Source organism: Bos javanicus, chromosome 29 (genome assembly GCF_032452875.1).
Source record: "Bos javanicus breed banteng chromosome 29, ARS-OSU_banteng_1.0, whole genome shotgun sequence".
NCBI classification, from domain to species: Eukaryota; Metazoa; Chordata; class Mammalia; order Artiodactyla; family Bovidae; genus Bos; species Bos javanicus.
The window spans coordinates 45,255,325-45,272,297 of record NC_083896.1 but is presented as its reverse complement, the minus strand read 5'-3'; the positions used below and the strand labels follow the sequence as shown (position 1 = coordinate 45,272,297).

The 16,973-nt window shown below is 66.8% G+C and overlaps 2 protein-coding genes across 12 annotated transcripts in view; one reads left to right on the top strand and one right to left on the bottom strand.

Annotated features, from left to right (window-relative positions):
• PC (pyruvate carboxylase) overlaps positions 1-16,382 on the top strand; it is a 102,830-nt gene extending 86,448 nt beyond the window's left edge. For all 10 annotated transcript variants that reach the window (XM_061407095.1, XM_061407091.1, XM_061407093.1 and 7 more), the window contains 13 exons: positions 401-563; positions 2,536-2,718; positions 11,452-11,596; positions 11,970-12,059; positions 12,147-12,368; positions 12,981-13,137; positions 13,644-13,884; positions 14,009-14,258; positions 14,421-14,665; positions 14,747-14,926; positions 15,013-15,261; positions 15,535-15,675; positions 15,753-16,382. In XM_061407095.1, coding sequence (XP_061263079.1) covers positions 401-563; positions 2,536-2,718; positions 11,452-11,596; positions 11,970-12,059; positions 12,147-12,368; positions 12,981-13,137; positions 13,644-13,884; positions 14,009-14,258; positions 14,421-14,665; positions 14,747-14,926; positions 15,013-15,261; positions 15,535-15,675; positions 15,753-16,001 — 2,515 coding nt within the window. In that variant the 3' untranslated portion in view covers positions 16,002-16,382. The remainder of the gene's footprint in view (positions 1-400; positions 564-2,535; positions 2,719-11,451; positions 11,597-11,969; positions 12,060-12,146; positions 12,369-12,980; positions 13,138-13,643; positions 13,885-14,008; positions 14,259-14,420; positions 14,666-14,746; positions 14,927-15,012; positions 15,262-15,534; positions 15,676-15,752) is intronic.
• On the bottom strand, positions 4,656-7,969 carry LRFN4 (leucine rich repeat and fibronectin type III domain containing 4). 2 transcript variants are annotated; one of them, XM_061407120.1, is made up of 3 exons: positions 7,879-7,969; positions 6,086-7,444; positions 4,656-5,478 (listed from the first exon to the last, which is right to left on the bottom strand). In XM_061407120.1, exons 2-3 carry the CDS (start codon positions 7,432-7,434, stop codon positions 4,917-4,919), a joined length of 1,911 nt encoding a protein of 636 aa, XP_061263104.1. In that variant the 5' UTR covers positions 7,435-7,444; positions 7,879-7,969; the 3' UTR covers positions 4,656-4,916. The 2 variants fall into 2 exon arrangements, with proteins under 2 accessions (XP_061263104.1, XP_061263103.1); XM_061407119.1 differs by lacking the exon at positions 7,879-7,969 and having other exon boundaries at positions 6,086-7,859.
• Positions 16,383-16,973: the final 591 nt, after the last annotated feature.

The following is a 16,973-nucleotide window of genomic DNA, read 5'->3' as shown; positions in this document are numbered from 1 at the left end:
GTCCTAGGAGGGTGGCACCTGACCACAATGGTCACAAGTGTGGAGCCTCCATTAGCTGCGGCCCCATTCATTCATTACAGACCTGTTCTCTGGCAAACCGACCCCCACCCCACCCACCACATACAGAGTAGCAGTACCGCTCTGAGAGGGAGGGTCTGACCTCGGGAGGGTCTGGGGGAGGCAGGGGGACAGGGAGGGCTCAGGGCAGAGTTGGGGGAGGAGCTGGGGGGCAAGCCCAGGGCGCTGCTAACATCTCAGCTGCTCTTCCAGCCACTGTCCTCCTCAGGCGGACCCTGCAGGGCTCCCAGCCGGGCATGGTCAGGAGGAGGCTGGTGAGGGCCAGCAGGCAGGGCCAGGGGCCTCATGCTGGCCCCCTCCCCGTCCCTCTCCCCACCTGCAGTGTGGACCTGGTCCACGCCCAGATCCACGTGGCCGAGGGCCGGAGCCTGCCTGACCTGGGCCTCCGGCAGGAGAACATCCGCATCAACGGCTGTGCCATCCAGTGCCGGGTTACCACCGAGGACCCCGCGCGCAGCTTCCAGCCCGACACCGGCCGCATCGAGGTAGGCTGCCTCCGCCGGAGCCCGCTGCCTGGCTCGGTCTGCGCGAAGGCGCTTCTCTGGGGGGCACGAGGGAGCCTGTGGGCCCAGCAGTGAAGGAGGCGCCTCACTGGAGCTGATCGGAAGCTGACTTAGAATACGCGGGAGCCAGGCGCTGTCCAGCACTAAAGGGTAGAGTATTCCTGGGAGAGGCTGCCATGGAGGCCAGAAAGGCCACCGGCTGGGACAGGGAGGTCAGCTGGGTGGAGCCAAGTGCGGGATCCCTGGGAACAGAGCCCAGGGTCCTCGACTCGTCTCACAAGGACCCAAAGCTTCGCTGCCCACTGAGCAGTCCCGCTGGCTTCGGCCTTCAGCCTGGCGGAGGAGCCAGGCGCACGAGGGATGATGACCCGGAGGTCTCAGCGGAGGGGCTGGGCTGGGCCAGGGGACCCGTCAGGGATGCATGCGGGAGTCCGGGAGATGGTGGGGACAGGGAGGAGACCGAGCAGGGGCATGGGGGGCCAGGGGCTGAGAGAGGGCCTGGGGGGCTCCCCCCACCCCCGCCTCTGGGCTGGCTGGGGCCCCTGGCCCCTGGCCCCTGGCCCTGCCTCACGCCCCGGCTAACAATACCTCTGGCCCCAAGTCAGCACTCTGCGGCCCTCCCGCTGCCCCCTCTGCCCAGGCCTCTGGGGAAGCAGACCGGCGGGGGGACAGGAGGGTGATTCTCAGTCACTGAGCCCGAGAGGAGAGACTGGGGCGGCCGGGTGGGGTGGGGCGGGGCGGGGAGCAATCTGGTTCTGAGAGTCGCATCAGCTGCTCAGCTTGAGGCAGAGCTGCTGCCAAGGCTGTTTCTGGAAGGATCCAGGTCCACAGGTTGGGGCCAGCTCCCAGGCCAGAGCGCTGTCCAGCGGGCGCCCGCATCGAGCCTGCCCTCGGCGGGCAGGGGCAGCCCCGCTCCAGCTCCACCTCCGAGGCCTGGCTCCTCCGAGCCTGGTTTACCACAGAATATTTTTAGCTGACAGTTCCTGCTCACAGCTGAGTGTTCACGCTTAAATATTTTATTAAGTTCCTTTTTATCGAGCACAGGCTGTGTCCCTTAGACACGGAAACGCGGTGCAGTGCGTGTCCCCAGGCCCCCTGCTTGTCCCTCCCGCTCCCCGTCTCCCTGGCTGGTGCTGCTCACGAGGCCCCCACCCCAGGCATTCACAGCCAAAGCCCCTTCCCCCACCCTGAGTCTCTACTGTGGGACTCCCGGGAGCCCCTGAACGTGCCCTGAGCCGCCCTCGCTTCCCTGTCGGCCTGTGGGCTCACTTGCGTCTCCTTGCGTCTGGTCCCAGCGTTTCTCATCGGCTCACTGCTCCTCCGTCTCCCTCTTGACAGGGAGGGGAGGCGGGGGACCCCGAGGCCTTCCCTGTCACTGGATGTTAAGGGCCCCCTCGGCCTGCCTCCCCTGCCTGGCTCCGTCCTGCCGCACCCTGGTCACTCGTCTGTGTATTTCCTCCTTCATCTGTCCCCTCGACCCGCAGGCTGGGAGCCCTGCTCAAGCAGGGCCTCTGTTTTAGCTGCTGTGTCCCCAGTGCCTGGCGTGAGGTGGGCACACGCGCTGTGGACTGAATGAATGAAAAAATGAATCTGAAAGGCAAGAGGGCTGGTCAAGCAGGCGGGTGGCAGGTCTGGCCCATCCGTGTCCTGCTGGCTCCGCGTCAGCCCTGTGAGCGGGGCCTCGAGCCTGGGGCTGGCGGGGCCCATGCTCCCCACCCTGCCAGCTCTCTCAGAGAGGAGGAAACCGTGACTGTGGCCCTTAGAGCCGGTGGGGTGCCCCTCGGTGGGGTGCTGGCAGAAATGAAGCAGAACTCCTCAAACCAGAGTTGGGGGTCACCTGTGCGTGACTCTTGGCGCCCTGCTGGCCCATGCTGGTCCAGCCTGGGGCCACGGGGGTGCCGCATCTCGACTCCGGCTTCAGACCTGGACCTGACTGGGCCACCTCTGCCCGCAGGTGTTCCGGAGCGGGGAGGGCATGGGCATCCGCCTGGACAACGCCTCTGCCTTCCAAGGCGCCGTCATCTCCCCCCACTACGACTCCCTGCTGGTCAAGGTCATCGCTCACGGCAAGGACCACCCCACGGCCGCCACCAAGATGAGCAGAGCCCTGGCCGAGTTCCGAGTCCGAGGCGTGAAGGTGAGCGGCTGCAGGCCCGAGATGCCCCTGGCCTCTGGGTCGTCCTTGCCACTCGCGTCCATAGCTGGAGGTGAAGTCACTGTGCAGGCTGTCTGTGTCCGAGGCCAGTGCCTCCGCATAGCCGTGGGCCTGCCCTGGGCATACGCCACTTTAGACCTGCTGCAGGGCCGGGGGCAGGGAACCACACTGTCCAGCCCACGGTGGGGGAGCTGCCCCCCAAGTCCCCACACTGCACACGGCACCCCGCAGCCCCTGCCTTCTCAGCGGCTCCCGCTCTGCTGGGTCCAGGCTGGGTGCCGGGTCTGGGCCACGTGGGCAGCGCTGTCCTCGCTCAGCCCTGCTCCATCCCCTTCACCTTTTCAAAAAGCAGGCGGGAGGGAGGAGCCCACGGGGCAGTGGCTCCTCTCAGCCCGCCTCACAGGACAGGGCTGTCTCCCGGCGCTGGGGCACCTGTGCTTCCGTGAGGAGCCTTGGGGCACCCGGTCAGGGGCTGTTTCCTGCACATGTGGCCAGGATGTGGCATGGTGGCAGGCCGCATCTGGGGCTGCTCCGGGCCAGGTGACTGGTGAGTGGGGGGCCCGGCCACCCCACCCCTCGCCTGCCCACCCCTGTGGTCTTGTCCTGCTGGTGACCCCGGGCCAGAGGACTGTCCACCCATCCGACAGGCTAGGGGGCTCCCAAGCTCCCACTGCCTTCGCGCCAGAAGGTGGAGGAGGGAGCCAGGGCCACAGAGGCCAAGGAAGGTGGGAGGCTGGCAGCAAGCTGGGGCCCCAGTGCCCCCCCAGTGCGTGCCCAGACCGGGCACCGGCCCTGCCGCCCTCCGCACTGCCCTGGCACGGCTCATGCTCTCCTGCTCCTCTTGGCTGAAGCCCTTGTTTCACTTCATTTAAACCAGGATCTCTCTTGGGCCACATCCAGGTATGTGTTCCGGGGCTGGGCGGGCAGGCACACGTGTGTCTCAGCGCCACGCACACGTGTGTGAGCTCAGCCGGCACACGCGTACACGCGTACACGCGCACCTTACCATACCAGCTCTCACCAGGCTCCCCATCAGAGGCACAGCAGGCCTTAGGCAGAAAGGTGCACCACCCCTCAGCACAGGTACAGCCCCGTGGGCTGGGGTGCCACACCCCCCTCCACAGCGGGGCCCGGGCACCTGCATGCTCTCAAAGCGCCTGGGTGCTCCTGGCACCAGCGGAGAACCACGCATGCCTGGGGTGTGTCTGCAGCTTCCTCCCAGCCGACGCTTGGGAGCAGTGGTTGTTTGAAGGCTGCTCCCAGAGGAGGCCGTCTGGGCCATGGGCTGGTGGGGACGTGGGCCCGGAGAGGGTGGGACAGGGCAGGGCACGCCGCCCCGAGCCTGGTTCCTCGAGGTGGGGACCAGAGCTGTGGCCATGGGGGCCTGGTACCCCCTGGTATTTGCCCCGGGGTGTCCAGCAAAGGGGCGTCGGGAGCAGCTGAGAGCCAAGGCCCCACTTGGGGCCTGCACCCCTGACAGGAGCCCTCCGGGGGTCCCAGACCGAGAGCAGGGCGGTACGATTCCAGCCCCTTTGGTTTGACATTACAAATCCTGAAGGCACCTTGGCCAATGGGGAAAGATGCTGTCACCAGCAGGGGCCAGTGGGGACTTTCTGAGTTACCAGCCCAGGTCCCGTTGCCCGGAAGAGCTGGGCCGTCCCCCACGGGCTCCCGCTGCTGCCCTGCACGCTCTGATGCCCACGCCAGGCGAGCGTCCTGGCTGCACGCTCCAGGAAGGGGCGTCCTCTGCATATAGATGTGGGCACATAGCCGCCTGCTCTCTGGGGCACCCTAGGGCCCGCGGGCACCCAGGCTGCTGGGCCGCCTCCACAGGGCTGGGAGCCCCTGCCTGACCCCGCTTGTCTGTGCTTCCACAGGCCCCTCAGGGAGCCGGGCAGGACAAGACCGGAGACTAGCACTGAGGTGACCCCAATAATTTTATTATAAAGACAAACAAGACTTCCACTTGGCGGCTGCAGCCCCCGCTTGGAGGCCGTGAGCACCTGTCACAGAGACCTGTCCTGTTTTGCCTGACTGGAGGCCAGAACCAGGGCAAGGGCCCCTGTCCTGCCTGAGGCACCGAGGGGAGGGCCGGGGGGGGGGCTCTCTGGCCACGCTGACCCACCAGGCCAGGAGGCCGCCCGCCTGTACCTTCCGCCCCCGAGGCGGTCTCCCAGCCCTCAGACCACGCTCTCCTCCAGCCGCTCAGCGCTGCCCCCCGCCCCCCGGCCCCCGGCCCCGAGCAGCCCCCCGTGCACAGAGTGGCTCCGTCGGGCCCAGGCCCCTCCGAGGCGCCTGGCATAACCGTAGCACCCGCCGCTGTCCCCCAGGTCCAGGGAGCAGCTGCGCTGGGGGCGAGGCGGCGGGCTGCGTGGGGGGTGCGCCTTGGGTGTGGGGCTGGGGCCTCCGTTGGTCTGCGACTGCACGTGGCTGAGCTTGAGGGGGAGACGGCCGTTCCCGGCCCCCCGGCCCCGAACCAGCAAGGCCACAGTGAAGACCAGTAAGGCAGCCACCAGCACGCCCCCCACGGCCACAGTCAGGGTCCCGCCCAGCACGTGGGCCTGCAGGGCGTGGCACAGGGGTGTGGCTGGCAGCGTGGAGAAGTGGGCACAGCCCAGCAGCCGGGTGGCAGTGAGGTCAGAGGGCCCAGCGGCGGGTGACAGCGCCAGCAGACAGAGGTCGTAGTCGGCACCCGGGACCAGGTGCTTCAGCAGGAAGTGATGGCTGGAGGCTGGGACGATCCTGCAGGCAAGGGCAGGGGATCAGAGAGCAGGCCTGGGGTCCAAGCCCCCGTCCCCGCCCCCTCCCCCTGCCAAGGGCCACAAGGCCTTGAAGCTCCCTTCACAGCCCACTGCCCTCCCCCAAGCACACGCCCCCAGGTCCCAGCTCTGAAGAGCCTCTTCCCTAGGCCCACAGGAGCCTGTGTGTTCACTTCAGAAGGCAGAGAAAACAGACAGGCACGTGTGGCCCTGGAGATGGTGCAGGGCAGACAGGTGTGCCCGTCAACACCCAGGCCTACCCCGGGCCGGCCTCAGAGGCTGTGGAGAATCACACAGCAGTGCCCGAGTGGCTAAGCCCGCGCGCCTAAAACACAGACGCCAGCACCCTGGGCCCCGCCTGCCAGCCTCGCCTGAGACCATGCAGGGCACAGCCTCCCCCTTTCCCCCCTCCCCTCCCCCTGCAGCCCCCACGACCCCCAGGCAGCTCGGAAGCTGAGAAGGGGTGCACGGAAGCCCCAGGAGAGAGCAGAGGCAGGAGAGGTGGCCAGCCCTCCCTGGAGGGGGCAGAGCCAGCTCAGAGGAGGGCAGTTCCCAAGCTGGGGGCCCCGGACTGCAGAGCACCCCCTCACCGGTAGATGAGGGTCTCATCCTCGCTGCTGTTGTACTGGAGCTGGAACATCCACACGGGGTCCGCTGGCCGCCCCGGCCCCCAGCTCACCAGCCCCGAGGTGGCGGTCACCTCCGTCACCTGCACGGCCGGCTCCGACTCGGGCGTGCCCTCGCCCTCCGCGGCCGTGCGGGCTGAGGCCGCGATGTCCGAGGGCCCCGGGCGGCCCCCCTCGGTGCTGCCGTTCCCTCCGTGGGGCAGAGCCAGCACCCGCAGTTCAACACGGGCCGTGGCCTCACCGGCCGGGTTGGTAGCAATGCAGGTATAGGCCCCCGCGTCCCCGGAGCCCGTCACCCCGATCTCCAGGGTCCCGTTGGGAAAAGCCCGGGCCCGGGAGGAGTTGCCCACCAGCCGGTCATCGGGGCCAACCCAGTGCATGGTGGGCACTGGGTCACCAAGGGCCCGGCACCGCAGCGTGGCCCGCTGGCCCTCCAGCACCCAGAGGCGCTGCGTGTGGCGGGCGATGAGGGGCGGCTCACAGGAGAACTCGCCCTCGGGCACCGTCCAGAAGTAGCGGCCAGCCAGGCCGGGCGGGGAGGCACAGGTCTCCAGGTCGTCGGGCCGTGCCAGCCGCCGCAGCCAAAGCAGCTCGCAGTTGCAGTGCAGGGGGTTCCCACTGAAGCTCAGCACCAGCGGCGCGGGCGAGGCCTCAGCGTGGCGGCCCCGGGAGAAGAGCGGGTCAGGTGCCAGCGTGGCCAGGCGGTTGGAGGTGAGGTCAAGGCGGGAGAGCTGGCTGAGCTGGGCAAAGGCGCCCGGGGGCAGCGCGTCGATGAGGTTGTGGTCCAGGTTGAGGGTGTGCAGGGCGGGCATGGCGCCGATGCCGGCCCAGGGCACCTGCCGCAGGTTGTTGTAGGACAGGTCCAGGTCCTCCAAGCTGCCCAGGAAGTCGTCGAAGGCGCCCGGCGCGATGCGGCCCAGCTGGTTGCCGCTGAGGATGAGGTGCTGCAGGTTGGCGGGGCCCCGCAGGCTGCCCGCGCCCAGCTCCGCCAGCCTGTTGCCGTCCAGGTGCAGGGAGCGCAGGCTCTCCAGGTCCCCGAAGGCGCGGGCCCCGATGCGGGTGATGGCGTTGCGGGACAGCGTCAGGTCCACCAGCCCGGTCATGTTGCGGAAGTCCGGCGGCCCCAGGGCCTGGATGAAGTTGTCGGCCAGCCGCAGCTCCACCGTGCGCCGGTCCACGTTGGGCGGCACGAACAGCAGGCCTCGGTGGGCACAGAGGGTGCTGAGCGACTCCGACAGGTTCTGGCAGATGCAGGGCAGTGGGCAGGCGGCCGCTCCACTGGCCAGCAGCAGCAGCAGGAGTGGCGGGGCCATGGCGAGCGCCCTGTAGGAAGGGCCACAGCCCAGGCACAGGTGGGGCTGGCACCACTGCCCACTTGCCCCCAGGCCGATCTTGGGTGGGGGGGCAGCTTCCAGAGCCTGGCCTGGGGGTGGGGTCAGGGTCAAAGGCCCAAGGGGTCCCCCAAAGCTGAGATCAGGCTGGGGCCTGCAGAGCCAGGCCCCCCGAATAAAGGTCACATTTCCCGAGCCGTGAGAGGGAACCCAGGCTCTGGGGACAAGGTGAGGCGTGAGCAGGAAGCGGAGGTGGCCGGGAGCGCAGGGAGGGTCCCGGAACTTCCTTCCCCTGGCGTCCCCTGGACTCGCCAGCATCCCTTCGGCGCCATCCCCTCCCCCGCCGGCTAAGGCGCCTCCCCAAGCCCTCCCGGGGCCCCCGCCCCTCCCCGGCCGCTCCCCACACTTCCCCCCACGGCCCCTCACCTGGTGTCCGTAGCTCAGGGGGCGCGGGCCGGCCTCCCCGTGGGCCCGGCCGGCCCCTGCCGACTCCAGGCGGCTCTCCCGCGGGGATGAGGCCCGGGGCTGACCAGCCGCGCTCCGCGCGCCTTCCGGCCCATGGCGCTCGGGCCCGCGGCCCCGGCTCACTCGGTTCCCGGCACCTTTTCCCGGAGCGATTCGCGGCGGCGGCGGCAGCGACAGGCAGGCGGGTGCGCGCCAACGAGCACGCGCACCGCGGACACGCACGTGGAGAGCGGACGGGGAGGGGCGCGCGGGGATCCACCCGGGTCCAGGCCGGCTCCCGAGGTCACCCGGACACGCGGCCACTGCAGCGCCCACGGGTGGCTCCTGGTCACGCCCGAGGCCCGGGCCGGCGCGGACCCGCAGCGCAGCCCCCCGGTGCTGCCGCAGCGCACTCACCCGGGCACAGGCGCGCGCGCCCCCGGCCACCCTGGTGCCCCGGCATCCTGCACCGCACGGGCGCCTGCTGCCGCTGCGCGAACCGTCGCTCTGCAGACGGGCAGACAAAGCGCCAGCTCGCGGGCCCCTTCACCATCTCCCAGAGACGAGAGTCTTTGTCACATGTCGCTGGGCACCCTCCCCAACACACCCACACATGCCCACACTCCCACACATCCCCGCACCCACCGGCAGGGCCGGGTGCAAACCCGCACTGTTGCTGGGACCCTCGCGTTCACAGACACACGGTGAAGGTCATAACCGTTCTGCATCACCAAGTCACGTGGAGGGTCCCCAACAGGCACGGGCCCTGCGGGGGGAGGGGTGGGCTGGGCGATGCCCCCCGGCCGGGCTCCCGCGGGGTGGGGCGGAGAGGGCTCGGCCTCGGGCTGGCGCCGCGCCCCGCCCCCGCTGCCGGCCCCTCCCTCCTCGTCCCTGGCTCCCCGCCCCACCGGGCGAGCTCGGGAACCAACCGGTCTCCGCCTCCGGCCCGATTGGTCTGCGCGGCGCGCTTTCCCGGCAGGCCGGCGGTGGCACGCCGTTTGAAGCTGTGCGTCAGGGGTCCTGGCCTGGCCCGCGGCCCCTCCTTCCCCTTCTGTTCCTACCGGGCCATTTCCGTGGAAGAGTGGCCCGGAACGAGACGGGGCTCCCGCGGTGTGTCGGGGGCGGGGTCGAGTTCCCCGCTTTTTGCCTCCGAGATCGGGCTCGGCTGGGAGCGCTGAGAGCTCTGAAGCAGAACGCGCACCCTCGTCTTTCGTCTGGGCCCAGCAGGGAAACAAGGAAGTTACCACCTCCCCCAAGTGTCTCCTAGCCCTCAGGCTACTCAGGGAAACAGGGGTGGTGGTTTAGTCGCTAAGTCGTGTGCAGCTCTTGCGACCCCATGGACTGTACCCCGCCAGGGTTCCCTGTCCATGGGATTTCCCAGGCAAGAATACTGGAGTGGGTTTCCATTTGCTTGGATTTCTAATCGTGCCTGGTACACCCGGTCACCTTGGGCAAGTTCTTTAACCACTGAGCCAGTTTTCTTATTCAGGCTAAGGAGTGTTGATTGTTGGTGCTTCATGGGGTGAGAGGGGAAGAGAGGAGGTGACCTGTGAGGGGCTCAGGCAGCTGGAAAGCATGCTTTTTGTTGCCACTCCTCAGACCTCCCCGGCTGTTGAATTTGTAAAATGAAGGCGCTGGATCCTTGCCCAGGTCACCTCTTGCTCAGTGGCATCAGATACTCCCTTGTCCTTCTCCCCATCAAGAACGTTTTTATTCACTCTCAACACGTTAATGGCATCCACCACGTGCCGCTCGGCGGGGAGCTAGGATAGATCTGGAACCAGAGGGGTCTGCCTGCCCGCATGGAGCTTACTCCCCCACGGAGGACGGATGGCGTGACATCCTCCAGAAATTACAGAGGAGGAGGGGTCTACCCAAGGGAAACGCAGGGTGGGACGTGGAGGCCTCTTAGCATCCTTGCCACCCCTAGGATGCGCTAGGTTCTTTAGCTGGTTGAACTGGTTTTCTTGTCTCAGATTCCATGCCTTGGCACAGCTGAAATGTCCCCATTTTAGGAGGAGCACAGACTAGTCTCAGGGACAGATAGGCAGGCTGGTCACACCCGGCAGGCATGAGGCAATGTTGGCCAGCCCCAATCTGCGGTGGCTGCCACGGATGCTGGTAGGGGAGGAGACGAGAGCCCTGGGGACAGGAAGAATCTCTCAGAGCAGCCTCAGGGCCTGGGGCCTGCTGGGCCTGGGCTTCCTATCGAAGGTGCCAGAGGATCGCGCGTGTGCAACCCACAAAGTTGCCTTCTCTGAAGTGACAGCCAGGCCACAGCCGCAGGCACACACACATTGAAGTCACGTCCACTAACCTCGAAGTCATGTCCTGGGGCAGCTCCCGCGGCGCGGGCTCCCAGGCGCTCCCACCCCACCCCTGCTTGGCCTCTAGGTAGGGCTCAGCCCTGCCATGGCTTCACGCTGTCACCCAGCTGTTTAATGAGCAGAATGGAGGGCCCTTGTGCGCAGAGCACGTGGGCATCAGCCCCTCAGACGGCACCCCTGCCTCTAAAGCGCTCCCGGGTCTGAGAGCATTGCAAATGACGAGGCTGAGCGAGGCTTTCCCACAGCTGGTCCTGTGGAGTCCTAGAAAGGGAGTGTCCGGCTCCACGTGAGGGCGGGAGATGAGGACCGGGAAGGTCTTTGAGTTCAGGCCTCCAGGAGGAGCTCAGCTAGCAGGCGGGGCGGTGTGAGCGCACAGAGCAAGTCTGGAGTGACCAGAGGTGGCCATGCCGGCAGAGCCCGGCAGAAGGCACGGCCTGAGGCCGAGGGGACACGGAGTCCAGAGATGGCTGTGATATGGTCGTCTGGTGCCCAGTGGCACAGGAGTGGTGAAGGCGATGAGCGCAGGTGTTGGGAACCAGGTGGGTGGTGAGGCACGCAGCGGAAGGTAGGGGAGGCCTGGGGGAGACAGGCCAACTTGGGACTGGAAGAGCTTGTGTGAGGAGCACTCGGGAAGAGGTGCCCAGGAGGCACTTCCACGTGGGGTCTGGAGCTGGTGGCCAGGACAGGCCACCCCGGGACAGAGTGCTGGGTGAGGAGGAGGGGCCGAGTGACAGCCCCCGTCTTGCAGGGGTGGGAGGAGCCCCAGGGGAACCAGGGAGGAGGCAGAGGGGAGCGAAAAGTCTTGGAAGCTCAGGGAGAAGGCATCCCGGCGGGTGTGGCTGGCAGGAGGAAGGTGGATTTAACTGGAAGCGGGGACGCGTGCTGCGTGCGGTGGTGGGGTCCCTGGAGGTTGGGGCCCCTTTGAGGAAGCATGGCGGGGAGGGGTGGTGCTGCAGGAAAGGCTGAATCCAAGGATCCCTGAGGAGTGGGGACCTGGGACTCAGCACAGGCTCCAAGGCGAGCAGGGTAAGGGGGTGGGCTCAGGCCCCTGACGGCCTGGGGGCTCCGCCAGGAGCGGGGTGGGGTGGTGAGGCGGGGCAGGACCGCCACTTCACGGGGAGGCTTGCGCCGCAGCCTGGGGAGCCCTGCCCCCGGGGCGGCACGTCCAGCCCCTCCTGTCCCTGGCCAAACTGCATGGTGACACCCTCCCACCCGCTCTGTCCTGCAGACCAACATCCCCTTCCTGCAGAATGTGCTCAACAACCAGCAGTTCCTGGCAGGCACCGTGGACACGCAGTTCATCGACGAGAACCCAGAGCTGTTCCAGCTGCGGCCCGCACAGAACCGGGCCCAGAAGCTGCTGCACTACCTCGGTCCGCCCGAGTCTCCCTTCTCTCCCCGCCAGATGCCTTGCTTCCGCCCCCACCCAGAGAGCCGCCTGGCCGCCCCACCCCATCCTCAGCCTGGCCACGCGCCTCCTCTTTTGCTTCACACCCCGACCCCGACCCCGACCCCGACCCCTCGCCCCTGCTCCTGATCTCAGAGGCTGCTTCTCTATCCGTGTGGCTGTCACTAGGTCCCCACTGCCTTGACCCAGGAGGCCCTGGCTCTGGAGAGGACAGGGGCCAGCTGGAAGACCCGGGGTCCTGGAGGAGTGCCCCCAGCCCCAGGCCCAGCCACTCTAACTTCTGCCCTTGACTCAGGCTTGGGCCAGCCTGCCCTGACCCTCGCCCACTCTCTCCCCAGGACACGTCATGGTGAATGGCCCAACTACTCCGATCCCCGTCAAGGCCAGCCCCAGCCCCACGGACCCCATCGTCCCTGTGGTGCCCATAGGTAGGTGAGATCCCTTCTGCCACCTCACAGCGGTGACACGGAGGCCGCCACTTGCAGGGTGGGTGCTAATGCCCCGCTCTGCCCTAGGCCCACCCCCAACGGGTTTCAGAGACATCCTGCTACGGGAGGGGCCCGAGGGCTTTGCTCGAGCGGTGCGGAACCATGAGGGGCTGCTGCTGATGGACACGACCTTCAGGGACGCCCACCAGTCACTGCTGGCCACTCGAGTGCGCACCCACGATCTCAAAAAGATCTCCCCCTATGTTGCCCACAGCTTCAACAAACTCTTCAGCATAGAGAACTGGGGAGGTAGGCTGGAAGAGGGAGGGGTGTGGGCCCCACAGTGCAGGCGGGTCACTCTCTGGGACAAGCTGGAGGTGGGAACCCTGGGGGAATCCGTGGGAACTGAACAAGGCAAGGCGTTCGCGGGTTTAGCAAATGGTGACCCGTGTCCCTTCTCCCGGACCTGGTGCCGGACCTGAGGTCGCAGAGCTGAAACCCTGGCAGCTCAGGGTGAGAGAGGAGATGCCAGCCTGTTGGCACGCTGTGGCACAGAGAAGGGGGGTAAGGGCTGTGAGGGGGGCGCAGAGAGGACACTGTGAGCCCGAGTGGTCCCAAGGGGCCAGCAAAGGAAAGTCTGCAGGGGTCAGGGCCAGGATGTGAGGGACCCTGATGGGCAGGGCGCTGTTAAGACCGGAGTCGCAGGCTGCGGGGCGTGGCGGGGCCCCCAGGACGCGAGGGACCCTGATGGGCAGGGTGCTGTCAGGACGGGAGGCCCAGGCTGCGGGGCATGGCAGGGCCCCCAGGATGTGAGGGACCCTGATGGGCAGGGCGCTGTCAGGACTGGAGGCCTAGGCCTCGGGGCGTGGCGGGGCCCCCGGGACGAGAGGGGCTGACCTGGGCCTCTTGGTCTCGGTGCAGGAGCCACCTTTGACGTCGCCATGCGCTTCCTGTACGAGTGCCCCTGGCGACGGCTGCAGGAGCTCCGGGAGCTCGTCCCCAACATCCCATTCCAGATGCTGCTGCGGGGGGCCAACGCCGTGGGCTACACCAACTACCCCGACAATGTGGTCTTCAAGTGAGCCTGGGCGGGGTGTGTCGTTCGGGCCCCGGTGCGAGGCCTGTGCACCCCACAGTGGGCCGGAAACCAAGCCTCTCAGTAGCTGTGCCCAGCCAGGGCGGCAAACGAGAGAACTGGGAGGGCTCCAGGGAGGCCCCCGGAGGGCAGACGAGCCCCAGCGCACGTGTGCAGAGCTGCGGCTGGAACCCAGGCCTCCGTCTCCTCAGCCTGCCATGCTTTGGCAAAGCAAACAATCCCCAGCAGTCCTTCTGACTCGGGCAGACGGAGCTGCACTGCACGTGACTGGCACCGGGTGGCTCTGCTGCTTGCCGGATGCTGCTGGGGTGACCCCTCCTGGCCCAGGCTGCCCCAGAGAGGCTTATCCACGCCATGGACACACCCTGGTGCCCCCGCCAGACCCGGCCCTTATCTCACTCCCCAGGGCCTGCAAGAGGGCCAGGAGCCGGCAAAGGATGTGCTGAGGGGGTGGGCTGGCGCTAACCCTGAGCACTCCTACCACTCAGGTTCTGCGAGGTGGCCAAGGAGAATGGCATGGACATCTTCCGGGTCTTTGACTCCCTCAACTACCTGCCCAACCTGCTGCTGGGCATGGAGGCGGCGGGCAGTGCTGGTGGCGTGGTGGAGGCCGCCATCTCCTACACGGGTGACGTGTCCGACCCCAGCCGCACCAAGTACTCGCTGCAGTACTACATGGGCTTGGCCGAGGAGCTGGTGCGAGCCGGCACCCACATCCTGTGCATCAAGGTGCCCGCCCAGCCCACCCCTGGGAGCCTGCCCCCTGCCCCGCCTCCCCACTGTGACGCTCCTCACCCCCGCTGGGCACACTGCGTGCCCGCCCCTCACTGTCTCTCCTCCCCGCTCCCCTCAGGACATGGCTGGGCTGCTGAAGCCCACGGCCTGCACCATGCTGGTCAGCTCCCTCCGGGACCGCTTCCCTGACCTCCCGCTGCACATCCACACCCACGACACGTCAGGGGCGGGCGTGGCAGCCATGCTGGCCTGTGCTCACGCAGGGGCTGACGTGGTGGATGTGGCGGCTGACTCCATGTCTGGAATGACATCACAGCCCAGCATGGGGGCCCTGGTGGCCTGTACCCGAGGGACGCCCCTGGACACAGGTAGGCACAGCCACAGCCCTGCCCATCCTGGAGGTCAGGGTGGCCTCTTCAGGCCAGGCCTTCCATCACCCACGTCCGCGATGAGGCCTGATTGACCTGGGGCCCCAGGAGGGGCCTCTGAGACTCAGCACACCCGAGCCTCCCCCTCTGGTGTCCCTGCAGGCGTGCCCCTGGAGCGTGTGTTCGACTACAGCGAGTACTGGGAGGGGGCCCGGGGGCTGTACGCGGCCTTTGACTGCACGGCCACCATGAAGTCTGGCAACTCGGACGTGTACGAGAACGAGATCCCAGGGGGCCAGTACACCAACCTGCACTTCCAGGCGCACAGCATGGGGCTCGGCTCCAAGTTCAAGGAGGTCAAGAAGGCCTACGTGGAGGCCAACCAGATGCTGGGCGACCTCATCAAGGTGAGCCAGGCGCGCCCACCCTTGCCGCGGGGTCTCCGTAAGGTGCCTGGCACCCTAAACCCAGGGGTCCCCTCTCCTCAGGTGACGCCCTCCTCCAAGATCGTGGGGGACCTGGCCCAGTTCATGGTGCAGAACGGGCTGACCCGAGCCGAGGCCGAAGCACAGGCAGAGGAGCTGTCCTTCCCCCGCTCGGTGGTGGAGTTCCTGCAGGGCTACATCGGCATCCCCCACGGGGGCTTCCCAGAGCCCCTTCGCTCCAAGGTCAGGAAGGCCCGGCTCCATGGTGGGGGGCGGCGCAGTGCAAGGGCGTCTGGGAGCCAGGCCTGACCATCCGCTCTGCATCCCAGGTGCTGAAAGACCTGCCGAGGGTGGAGGGCCGGCCAGGAGCCTCCCTCCCACCCCTGGACCTGCAGGCGCTGGAGAAGGAGCTGACGGAACGGCACGGGGAGGAGGTGACCCCGGAGGACGTGCTCTCAGCCGCCATGTACCCCGACGTCTTTGCCCACTTCAAGGACTTCACTGCCACCTTCGGCCCCCTGGACAGCCTCAATACGCGCCTCTTCCTGCAGGGACCCAAGATTGCAGAGGAGTTTGAGGTCAGTGGCTCTGGCACCTACCTGCGCTGCACAGCGGCCACCCCTAGGGACCCCAGCACTTCCAGGGTGCCAGGGCTCTGATGTGCCTGTCCCCTGGCCTCGTGAGCTGGGGGTTCACATAGTACCCTTAAGAGACTGGGGAGCTAGGTCTTTACAAGTGTGGAGCTGAGACTCGGGGAGGTGGGCGGCCTGCCTGGGACTGGGTCAGGGGCTGCTCTCCTCGCCCGCCCCTCGTCCCGCCCAGCTCTGAGCCTCCCGGCGGTCTCCCTGCAGGTGGAGCTGGAGCGAGGCAAGACGCTGCACATCAAAGCCTTGGCCATAAGTGACCTCAACCGGGCGGGCCAGAGGCAGGTCTTCTTCGAGCTCAACGGACAGCTGCGGTCCATCCTGGTCAAGGACACCCAGGCCATGAAGGTACAGCTGCCCCGGGCCAGCCAGGTGGTGGGGACGGGCAGGGCTGAGGCCTCACGTGCTGTCCGCCCTGCCTGCAGGAGATGCACTTCCACCCCAAGGCCCTGAAGGACGTCAAGGGCCAGATTGGGGCACCCATGCCCGGGAAGGTGATAGACATCAAGGTGGCAGCAGGGGCCAAGGTGACCAAGGGCCAACCCCTGTGTGTGCTCAGCGCCATGAAGATGGAGACTGTAGTGACCTCGCCCGTGGAGGGCACTGTCCGCAAGGTCCACGTGACTAAGGACATGACGCTGGAGGGTGACGACCTCATCCTGGAGATCGAGTGACCACGCTGAGACTGGCAGCCTGACCATCCCCGCCCCTGCCTTCAGGACACTGTGCTTCCAGGGCAGGCCCAGGCCGGCCAGTGCCCGAGGCCAGGAAGGCCTGGCCCTGCAGCTCCTGTCCGCGGCTCTTCACGGCAGGACAGACTGCCTGTGGCGGTCCATTCCCACCTCCCACCATCTGTCCTTTCCCTGCGGTCGACAGTCGCTCACGTATTCATCTCCTGCCAAATAAGGGTCCCCTCCTTGCTGGAGACTGCAGGTGGGCGTGCAGGTGGGCCTGGGGCCCGTGGGAGCAGACCTAGGGGTGCTACCTCCTGCAGGGGAGACCTGAGGCCCAGGTTGAAGAACTTTGCTCAATAAAACTGGCTTCCCCGCCCTCCACTCTGGGTCTTAGTGCCACTGAGCACAGGCAGCAGGGCTGCCCCAGACGCGAGTGGGGGGCCGTCCCCTCCTCCTAGGAAGGCGCCGAGGACACCAGTGACGACTGTCAGCCGCTCAGTCATGTCTGCCTCTGACCCCACAGACCGTAGCCCACCAGCCTCCTCTGTCCATGGGATTCTCCAGGCAAGAATACTGGAGTGGGTTGCCATTACCTTCTCCAGGGGATCTTCCCCACCCAGGGATCAAACCCTGGCCTTGAATCAGGTCTCCTGCACTGCAGGTGGATTCTTAAGTGCCTGTTGTATACACACCCCAAATGGGGTGTTAGCTAGTTACTAAGAGCCTGGGCTGGGCAAGGGGTTGTTCTACATACTTAACACCTATTAACTCAAGGAGTCAACTTTTGCCCATTTTATAGACGCAGAAATGGAATCACAGGCAGGTTAAATAACTTGTCCAGGACCCATAGCTGGTAAGAGGCAGCGTTCAAGCCCAGGCTGTTGGTAGACTTGCTTCTCAACTACACACTGCTTTATTCCCCTGGGAAGCAGGGACTAACTTCCCATCCGATTCAGAATTAGATGCAGATGC